Source organism: Cricetulus griseus, chromosome 3, assembly GCF_003668045.3.
Source record: "Cricetulus griseus strain 17A/GY chromosome 3, alternate assembly CriGri-PICRH-1.0, whole genome shotgun sequence".
Taxonomy (NCBI): Eukaryota; Metazoa; Chordata; class Mammalia; order Rodentia; family Cricetidae; genus Cricetulus; species Cricetulus griseus.
The window spans coordinates 217,814,713-217,825,941 of NC_048596.1; the positions used below are offsets into that span (position 1 = coordinate 217,814,713).

The 11,229-nt window shown below is 39.5% G+C and overlaps 1 protein-coding gene across 5 annotated transcripts in view; it reads left to right on the forward strand.

Annotated features, from left to right (window-relative positions):
* Positions 1 to 10,174, forward strand: part of Nsun6 (NOP2/Sun RNA methyltransferase 6) — a 49,073-nt gene extending 38,899 nt beyond the window's left edge. For all 5 annotated transcript variants that reach the window (XM_027405265.2, XM_027405266.2, XM_027405268.2 and 2 more), the window contains 3 exons: positions 4,978 to 5,126; positions 7,842 to 7,967; positions 9,635 to 10,174. In XM_027405265.2, coding sequence (XP_027261066.1) covers positions 4,978 to 5,126; positions 7,842 to 7,967; positions 9,635 to 9,868 — 509 coding nt within the window. In that variant the 3' untranslated portion in view covers positions 9,869 to 10,174. The remainder of the gene's footprint in view (positions 1 to 4,977; positions 5,127 to 7,841; positions 7,968 to 9,634) is intronic.
* The last annotated feature ends 1,055 nt before the right edge of the window (positions 10,175 to 11,229 follow it).

The following is an 11,229-nucleotide window of genomic DNA, read 5'->3' on the forward strand; positions in this document are numbered from 1 at the left end:
GGGGGAAGGTCATTTAGGTTATCCTCTCCACCATTGCCTGGATTGTCAGATCGTGTCATCCTTGTAGGTCTCTGGAAATCTCCCTAGTGCCAAATCTCTCCTCGGACCTATAGTGGCTCCCTCTAATATGGTATCTCTCATCTTGCTCTCTCTCCTCTATTCTTCCCCCAACTCAATACTTCTGCTCCTCCATTTCCTCTCCTCCACTCCTCTTCTCCTGTTCTTATTGTGTCAGCTCCCTCTCTCCTACCCTCATGCTCCCAATTAGCTCAGGAGTTCATGCCACTTCCCATTCCTGGGGTCCATTTATCCCTTGGAGTCCTTCATGTTTCCTAGTTTCTTTGGTGAAGAGCATTATAGGCTGGTAATCCTTTGCTCTATGTCTAAAATTCATATATGAGTGAGTATAACTACCCTGTTTGTCTTTTTGTGACTGGGTTACCTCACTCAGAATGGTTTCTTCTAGTTCCATCCATTTATCTGCGAATTTCAAGATTCCGTTGTTATTTTCTGCTGAGTAGTACTCCATTGTATAAATGTACCACATTTTCTCTCTCCATTCTTCAGTTGAGGGGCATCTAGGTTGTCTCCAGGTTCTGGCCATTACAAACAATGCTGCTATGAACATGGTTGAACATATGTCCTTGTTGTATGAACATGCACTATTTGGGTATATACCCAAGAGAGGAATGGCTGGATCTTGAGGTAGACTGATTCCCATTTTTCTGAACAACCGCCATACTGATTTCCAGAGTGGTCTTAAAAGTTAACATTCCCACCAGCAATGGAGGAGTGTTCCTTTTTCTCCACATCCTCTCCAGCATAGATTGTCATTGGTATTTTTGATTTTAGCCATTAGGACAGGTTTGAGGTGGTATCTCAGAGTTGTTTTGATTTGCATTTCCCTGATGGCCAAGGATTTTGAGCACTTTCTTAAGTGCCTTTCAGCTATTTCAGATTCCTCTGTGGAGAATTCTCTATTTAGTTCTGCACCCCACTTTTTAATTTCATTGTTTGGTGTTTTGGTGGCTAGCTTCTTGAGCTCCTTGCATATTTTGGAAATCAGTCCTCTGTCAGATGTGGGATCGGTGAAGATCTTTTCCCATTCTGTGGGTGGTCGTTTTGCCTTACTGACTGTGTCCTTTGCCTTGCAGAAGCTTCTCAGTTTCAGGAGGTCCCATCTATTAATTGCAAACCTCAATGTCTGTGCTACTGGTGTAATGTTCAGGAAGTGGTCTCCTGTGCCAATTTGTTCAAGGGTAATTCCCACTTTCTCTTCTAGAAGATTCAGTGTGGCTGGATTTATGGTGAGATCTTTGATCCATTTGCACTTAAGTTTTGTGCATGGTGACAGGTATGGATCTATCTGCAGTCTTCTGCATGTCCAAATCCAATTGTGCCAGCACCATTTGTTGAAGATGCTATCTTTTTTTCCATTGTATAGATTTTTAGTACATAAAACTACTCTTTCTTTTGTCTGAAATATTTAATTCATTTTATTCCAATAAATAACTGAATGGTGAAGACTTGCTTGAGCCATTCATTCCTTATTTCCTAAGTGATTTGTAGATGGATTTGCTTTCTGTGTTGCTGCCTTCTTTTATAATTAGGTGTGTTTCTGTTGTGTATATTTTAATCTTATGCTTACATTGTAGGTTTTGGGAGCCCAACTTAGCAGCTTTATTGTAAAACATATCCATCACAAGCCATGTGAAACTGATAATGATTGAGTTTTGCATTAAAACCTCAAGATTTTTTTTTTTTTTTTTTTTTTTTGAGACTGGGTTTTCCTGTGGCTTTGGAGGCTATCCTGGCACTAGCTCTTGTAGACCAGGCTGGTCTTGAACTCACAGATCCACCTGCCTCTGCCTCCCAAGTGCTGGGATTAAAGGCATGCACCACCACCACCCAGCTCAAGATTTTTTCTTAGTTCCCCATTTTTTATTTTGTTTTGAATTTTCTCTTTGACATTCTTACTTATCTTCCTGTTCATTGTAGCTTTCAGCTCCATTTGTTGAAGAGTCTGTCTTTGCAATGCACATTTTACACCTTTGCCAAAAATGAGGTGGCCATAGCTATGTGGATTTAAGACTTGTGCTCTGTTCCTTTGGTTGGTGTAGTCTATGTGCCTGTGTCCCAGTGTTGTGTACCTTTGTTTTTATAGCTTTGTGGTGTGATGTGAAGCTGGGTGTTACTAGCGTTGGCCTTTCTGTGTAGGGCTGCTTTGGTTATTTGGGTCTTTTGACTTCTGAGTAAATTTTAGGATTCTTTTTTTTTTCTGTGAAGAATGTCCTTGGAAATTCGATGGTGTGGGTATTGAATCTGTGCTTGGCTTTGCAGAGCCATTTTCACAGTGTTATTCCACCAATTCATAAGCATGGGTCATCTTTCCATCTCTTGATGCTTTCTCTAGGGTTCTAAAGTTAGGAAAAGCTTCTGGTAAATTGAACATACGTATTCTTAGAGTATATTATTATAGAAGTTTGTATTTGTCTTTCTAGTTTTATTTTGGTTTTTCATGTCAGGGTTTTTCTGTGTAACATCCCTGGCTGTCCTGGAACTTGCTTTGTAGACCAGGCTGGCCTCAAACTCACAGAGGCCTGCCTCTGCCTCCCACGTGCTGGGATTGAAGGCATTCACCACCACACCCAGCTGCCTTTCTAATTTTAGTAAGAGAAATTTCAGTTGCACCAAGTGCATTTGGTGATCATTTTGTGATCTTGATCTTTAATGTCTGCATAACCTTCCCATACTATTAAGTGCACTGTCTTAGCTTCATGTTTGTTGCTGTAACAAATGTCTAATAGAAACAGCTGAAAGAAGTAAAGATTTAATTTGACTCAAGGTTTACAAAGGTTTTAGTCCATAAAGGCAGGCAGGGCATGGTGGGGCACAAGTCCATTATGCAACTAGTAACCAGAGCAAAGGGGATAATATCTAGGGCAAGAGATTGCCTCCAAGAACATTCCACCAGAGTCCTCTAACTAGTCCTACCTCTTGTCTTCTACTGCTTCCCAACATTAGGAATTAATCAGTGTCTTAGATTCAGGGCCCTTGTGATTGCATCTTCTCTAGAAACATATATATATATATATATATATATATATATATATATATATATATCACACCCACAGGTGTACTTTACTAATGTATCAGGTATTTCTCAAACTGGTCAAATTGGCAAGAAAGAGCAGCCATCACAGTTTATTAGGAATGGTGAGATTAGCCATTGCCATTACCTTTATCAGGATTATCAGGTATAGTTTTGCACTATAATGTGTGAGTCAGTTCTGAATTCCAACCTGTTAATTGGTTTGTCATAGTGTAGGGCCCTGCAAATGTGAAGCTTCAGGAATGTATTCAGAACAAACTTGTAGTTTACACGTAAGTACTTTTTGGAATTGCAGATTTCTTAGCTTTTAGTCAGTTGTTGAGAGCTGTATTTCAGATGAATTCATAAGGTCACAGAATAAAAAACAAAATGTACAAAGTATTTCAATAGCTAATTTAGTATAAATTTAAAACAGTGAGAGACCACTTAGTATGAAAATAAGCAGTAGGAGGAACAAGGCAAATGGATACTTGCAGGCTGTAAAGCAGAAGGGGGACTCTGTGGCAACCGAGAACTACCAGCTGCTGGGAGGAGCACTGCTTAGCCTCTGCAGGTGCCTCCACATGGAGCAGGGACTCCCTGCACTGTGATATCACCTGTAGAAGGCTCTGGCTACTCTTGCCTGTTACTTACAGGAAAGGAGGGAGCTTGAGGTGCCAAGATAAAAAGGTCTGTGGAGGTTTTGACAAGAAAACAGATGAGGATGAGAAAGTCTATTCTCTATAACTGTGTCTTTCCTCTCTCCTACCCCATCACATCACTCTGTACCTCCTCTTAGTGGCTCTTGCAGCCAGCAGGCAAGTGTGGTTGTCATTTGCAACATTTTAAGATGACTCACACTGGGGACCACTTGAAAGAATGAAAGCAAAATTTTAATAGCTGATACTCATGCATGTGGGTTAAAAAACTAAAGCTAAGAAAATAGATTGTGGAAAATATTCATAGGATATTATGGGAAAGATTCCTATCTTCTATATATGAAAGCTGTTCTGTTCAGTAAGGAAAGGCAATGACTTTAGTAGGGAAAAGCTTCACAAAGGATATACCTATTTAAAGGAAAACTACAATTGGTCAATAAATATCGGTTTCATTGAGGATTTTGGGAAAGCAGGTACACACACTCATGATAATGACAGCATACGCTAGTATAATTTTGGGTTTTTTTTTGGGGGGGGTGGTTACCAGTATGCATCAATCAAGATTTCTTTGACAAGTATTTTTTCCAAGACAATAGATGAAACAGGAAAAAAAAATCTAGATGGAGATAGGTTAAATCAATAAAGGCTTGTGTCTTTACAGCCTTCTAACCAGATAACCAGAAGGTGATTCTGGATTTAAATAGTTTTCAGTAACAATGCCAAGCTTGCAGGTAAAGAACACAAGTTTCATAACTTTCTCCAGTAACACCAAAACATCAGAAATTACTCATGAGCATGCAAGGGAAACTTCATGGGCTAATTGGTCATAGTGAACAGTAGCCATATTCATTGCCATAAAACCAGGAGACTAAAGAACAGCAGCCAGACAGGTATGCTTGACTAGAGCCTGGCAGGCTGTGACTTTTTGGGAGCTGCTGGCAGTGGGCATTACCAAGGAAACAACTTCCTCTATGACTGATGACTGGAATTGGTACTAGGTACTGACTCTGGGGAATTATGGCTTCTAACACTTACAAAGTCATATCTATATGAAAGAGAAGTAATTCTTAGCTTAGTCAAAGACTTTCTTAAAGGGAGAAAGGATTTTTCTTTATTTATTACCTTGGATTATGATAATTTCTCTATTGTTTATATCTCAAGAGTTTTCTATTTTTTTCTAGACCTATATGTAAAAAAGCAGAAAATGTTTATAATTCTCTTTTATAGGGACACCTCCATTCTTACCAGAATCTTTTGACCGAATTCTCCTTGATGCACCTTGCAGTGGGATGGGACAAAGGCCAAATATGGCTTGTACTTGGACCTTGAAGGAAGTGACATCATATCAGCCACTGCAGCGAAAACTCCTTAATGTGGTATGTGAAGCTCCTTTATGTGATGAAACTGACCATTTCTAGTTCAGTGTTGAGTTTACCAAGACTGTTATCCGTAGCAGCGGCCTTCACAATGATCAAATGGAGGCAATCGGGGGTTATGGGTAGAGACTGGATACATAGGTTTTGATTTGGCCTCATGGAATATTTATTCAGCTTTAAAATTTGGTACATGCTACAATATAGATGGCCTTGGAGACTTTATGCTAAGTGAAGTAAACAAGACACAGAAAGAAATTTTATATGATCTCAATTATAAGATAATTGAAACAGGCAAAACAGAAAGTAGAACAAAGGGAGTTTATTGAAAGAAAGGGTAGTTATTTAATGGTTACAGAGGTTAACTTTGGGATGCTTGCACAAATGAATGCTTAAAGTCATTGAATTATTCAGTTAATATGATACATTTTATCTCTCTCTCTCTTTTTTTTTTTTCTACAGACAAGAGATTGAAAATACCTCAATTTTGTTTGTGTTGCTTTAGTTTTTTAAGACAGGGTCTTGCTGTATATCCTAAGCTGGACTCAAGCTCTCAATACTGTGCCCTTAATCTCACAACTGCTATGGTGATTTGTGTGCATCATCATGCCGGGTATAGCTTTAAACATAGGGAGCTTTCCTTTATGCTGACCCCTCCTTTAAAATACACACCAGTAGCCTATAGTATGTTTTCATTGAGACATTTAGTTAATGTAAACATTCTACCCCTTAAATGAAAATAGAACAACAAAACAAACATATAATTGGCTGAGTTGTTCATGCATAGTTGCTAATTGATGTAAATAATTCAATATAAATAATTTATTCTTTACTCTTCTTGTCTTAGTTGTCAGATTAGAAGTCAAAAGTCTACTACAGGGTAACACATTAAACTAGGCATGATAACATCCAGAATGTAGAAGGATCGTAGCAACTGCAAATTTAATTGATCCTAGTACATTACACATAGAATGAGACTTTTTGTCAGTTTTGCTAAACAGTATATTTCAAAATATGATGTACTTTTTTAATTTCAATTTTTCTATTTTTAAAAATTTATAAACATGTATGTTTACTTGTCTGCATGTAGGAGTCAGAATAAACCAGAAGGGCTCTGGAACTGGAGTTATAGGTGGTGTGAGCTGCCATGTGGGCGCTGAAAACTGAACCCAAGTCCTCTTTAAGACCCAATGCTCTTAACTGTGGAGCCATCTTTCCAGTCCCACTCTAATGGTCTTTTGATGAGAGATGAATTCATTATTTCTCCCCTTTCCTGCAATGACAATGCATAGACTACAGCAACAACTAATATACTGTAATTATTCAGTCTCTAAAATGGTCATAGAGTACATTTCTGTTTTTCTTGCTGCCTTCTTTCATAAACAAAAGAAGCACTAGTTGTGGATTATTTAACTAGTTGTTAGAATAGTCATCACAGTACATGCCTCTGGCATGAAAGCACCAAGCAGCACAAAGGATGCTTTCCAAACAAAATGCCTGAGGGTAAAATGAAGTTTCTTCTTTGTTTTTTTCCTTCTGTTGTTTTTAGCTTATAGTGAAAATGGAAATTCAGGAAGGTTACTAGTAGTAGATGGATGATTTCTGTGCAGAGGGCCAGCGGTGAGGGAGATTCAGAGAGCAGGTCTATGAGGCATGGTTAGACATTGAGAATATGAACTTTAGGATTAGAACTGTCTTCATTTGAGCCATGACTCCTCTACATTAGTGACTTTGGGTTCATTGATTTCCAGTTGGAGAAATGGGCAGTATGGCAGGAACAGCTGCATGTAAAGCCTTGAGAACTCTTTCAGGACTTTGCCTGTGAAGCTGAGAAGCAACAGGTTGAAAAGCATTTCTCAGACTGGTGTGTGGGACTGGCTTGTAGGAGGCTGGCAGATTTAACTGTTGTGTAATCCAACTGAAGGGTAAAGAAGCTGGAAGTGATGATAGTGGAAGTTGGGAGGAGTAGCCAAAAGCTGGACTGTGTGTGTTCACATGTGTATTTTTATTTATTTCATATGTATACATGTTTGCCTGACTGTATGTATGTGTACCGTGTGCATGCAGGCACTAGCAGATGTCAGAAAAGGATATCAGATCCCCTGTAGCTGGAGTTATAGGCTGTTGTGAACCATCATATGAATGCTGGGACTTGAACTTGGGTCTTCTTGTAGAGCAGCAAGTGCTTTTACCCACTGAGCCATCTCTGCATCTTTCTACATATCGAAAGAAAGACAAGTAGAGTTGGCTAGTGGATGGGGAAGGTGATAGGACTACAAGTGTAATTGGTGCTCAGAGGTTCAGGGCTGAAGTTTTGGGAAGACTGAGAAAGTTTTTCCAGCAGGTTACAGAGAATGATGAGTATTTGTTTTGGACATGTTACCTGGGATAGCAGAAATGTTGACAAGATAACTGAATACATGCATATGGGATTCAGAAAGGAGGTCTCCTTACAAATATTACTTTGGGCTTAAAGATAATGTGGGAAGGGAGGTAAGTGAAGGTTGTATGTGAGAGACTGAGCTGTGTGTATCATAAAGCTCCCAGGTAAGGCTCCATGCAGGCAGCGGGGTGTATGCTATGCTCTAACTAAAGGAAGAGGCTTTATCTTACAGGACAGCATTTTATTGTCACCAAATGCTTACAAGGTAACATGTGACTTATTTTGGTGTATTTATTGATCTATGGCTCGCATAGTCTGATCACTGCTTTCTGTAGGCAGTTCGGCTGCTGAAGCCAGGAGGAGTGCTGGTTTATAGCACATGTACAGTGACTCTGGCAGAGAATGAAGAGCAAGTTGCCTGGGCCCTCACAACATTCCCCTGTCTTCAGCTTCAACCCCAGGTGAGAACACTAACATTTTCCAGTCTCATCAGCATCTCAGAGTGTGATGTGCACTAGCATGCACAGGATGTTATGGAGAAGTGTGTCAAAACTCTGAAGCTCCCTATTCATAAGAGTGATGGTGTGTTCTGACTATGGGGATTCATTCAGATGATGAAATGAGAAAGCATCCCCTCTCTCTGCATGCTGCCATTGTCCTAACCTGGGGCAGGCTTGGGTATCTTTCTACTGTTTATCCCACTTGCTGTTCTTAACACTGCATTTCCAAAATATGTTTTTCTTTTTGGTTAGATTTACTCATGTGTGTGAGTATTTTGCTTATATGTATGTATAAGCATTCCTGTTGCCCGTGGAGGTCAGAAAAGGCATCAAGTCCCCTGAATCTGGAGTTACAGATGGTTGTGAACCACCATATGTGGATGCTAAAATCCAAATCTGGTCCTCTCAAGTGCTATTAACCATTGAGCCATCTCTCCAGAAGCCCCTTAAAAGACTTTGTACTTCAGTCCCAGTCCTCTGTTTTTCTGTTCTGGAAAAGAGTGAGCATTTTTGCCTTTTGTCACATCCAGCACACTTCTGCAGCAATGGGCTTCAGGATATCAAAAAACTAGCCATGGAAACAAGCTGTAGCTCAGGAATGCCACCCTTTACACTTTTATGTTAATAGAGCCCTTTCTAGTTTGTTTCAGTGAGCACTAACCTGAGTTTTTTGTTATGATTTTTATTAAAGCTGACTCGATTTTGAGATATTCATGTCTATAGGGATATTAACATTCAGAGACATCTGACTTTGTGGCTTCTTATGCAGAACTCTTAACAGACAGACAATAAAGGTTAAAATCAATTTAGAAATGGCCCCTGGACAGAGAGATGAAGACAATTACATGTAAATGAGAGCAAGACTTCAGAACTCACATGAAATTTGTATAAAGAAGTAATGGAACATTCTCCCCTCATTGCCATATATAATGGCTCTATTTTCTTGACAGTAGTTTCTTTTCCACCAGTGTCCAAGACACCTGTCTGTGGAATGATGACTTGTTGGCATTTATGGATCTTGGCACTAGTGGTTTTCAAAAATCACTGAATTCTTTTGGATTCCTTAGAACCTAGTTGATGCAGCCATGATTTATATATCCTTTTTAAATATGTACTCTTCTAGTGAGTGTAAAATAAGAAACCTTCTATGGTAGAGTTGGAGTGGTTAAAGGCATTTTAACCACTGACGACTCATTTGCTTCATGGATAAAGTTCCACTCACCGAGTGAGTGTCTATGATACACCAGGCCCAGTAGTGTTGTCTTTATTTAGTTTAAGAACTGGGTATTTTACCTATTATATATATGAGTAAATAGAGTTAGGTAAAGCGATTTACTTAAATCTTATAGCTGAAATATGTTAGAGCTGCATTTTTAAATATCATTATACTGGGTAAGCATGGAGGATCCTAAATAAGTTAAGTCCTTCATCATCAGGTGGCCACATATCACTGCGTCTCTACTTCCCTCAAATTGGTACAGGCATCCCATAAAAGCAAGAATATTTACTTGTACTTATGTTTCTGGAAGGGGTCAAATGCACAACCAATTTGTCTTAACTTAAGCTATAAAGAGGCAACTTACTAATTGTAGGGCATTCAACCATATTTATTCATTTCTTCTCAACAGGAACCACAAATTGGAGGAGAAGGAATGATGGGAGCTGGCCTGGCACCGGAACAACTGAAACTGCTGCAGCGATTTGATCCATCTGTTGTGCCGCTGCAGGACATGGACACTGATTGTCTTAGCGATGCCAAAAAAGAAGACATGATCTGGCTGGCCAACAAGGATTGTATAGGCTTCTTTATTGCAAAGTTTATAAAATATAAAAGCACAGAAGAGAAAGTTTCTTGGAAATGAGAATTTGGAATATTGCATGTTGCTTTTTCTTACGCCAAAGTGTTGTCAGGCCAATGGAGTGATGACATGTTTACCCTGTAAACAGGAAGATGCTAACAGTTTTCCGGGGATCAGAGACACAGTGTGCATATGTGGCCCTGGAGAAGTTGGGGGTGGGGGCTGGGAATGCATAATCTGCCTTACAAAGGAAAGGAAGAATTCCCTGTGGGGTCTGGAATATACTGTCAGTTTTAACTCACAAACATTAGTCTTTCTAATGTGAAAAATAGCCTAAAGACAAAAGAATAAAACTAAACCTTTCACGTGGTTATGAAAAAAGCTGTTTTCTGTTCCAAAGATGGCAGTAGTTATTTCATTAAGCATTTGGGTCATGGGCTTAACCCTGACTGCATGATGACTGAGGGTAGGTAGGCTTGTTACCTGAGTCTCTGCCCTTCTCTCTCTTTACTAGTTCTAAATCAGGCCTCTTTTAAAGTTTTATTCCTTTATTTACACTGTATGATCTGGGTGTGGAAGCACTGCTCACGCCATGACACACATGTAGAAGTCAGAGGACAACTTTAGGAGTCAATTGCCCCCTTCTACCTTGGGTTCTGAGGCTGGAACTCATGTTGTCAGGTTTGTGTTGCAAATTAGTTTACCTGCTGAGCCATCTCACCAGCCCTCAGCTGTCTTAGATGAAGTTGGGAGTTCTAAAAGGTGAAATATAGGTATTTACTTTGTAGATAAAAAAGCAACTGAGAATAGTCCATATTTTGTTTGTATTTTATCACCTTCTGGAAGAGAAATCATGCAAAATAATAGAAAAATGCTTGGTGAAAAGCAGAAAAACAATTATTGACAGCTAAGACCTAGCCTGGCACTTTCTGCTGGCCCTTGGCTTCTCTTAATGAACATAGGCAGCTACACAGAACACAAGCTCCAGGCAACTGTGTCTGATAGATAAGAGAAAATAAAAGCTCTTCTTAATCAAATGTGAACTCACCTCAGACAAAAACAACAACTTCACCTGTCTGCAGAAGAGACCAGGCATCCTGCCACTGTGGCTAGTCTACTCTGGATAGTTCATCCAATTTGCCCAGACGACAGCCTAAATATTTGCTTTCCAAAAACATCATGTCCTCAGGTAGGTTTCTTTATACCTGCTTGGTAGATAAACTCCATTGAGGTTTCCAGTACCCAGTAACATTTGAAAGATCTTATGTGGAACATACCAGACTGGTTTGTTATCTTTCATTTACATCCTTCCAAATTACTGGGCTTTGGTTGTGTCAAATGGACTAGAACCAATTGCTAATAGTTTCTTTTCCTTGTAGGTTTCCTGTAGGAAGGTCTCATAGCAACTGACTGTATCCACGATG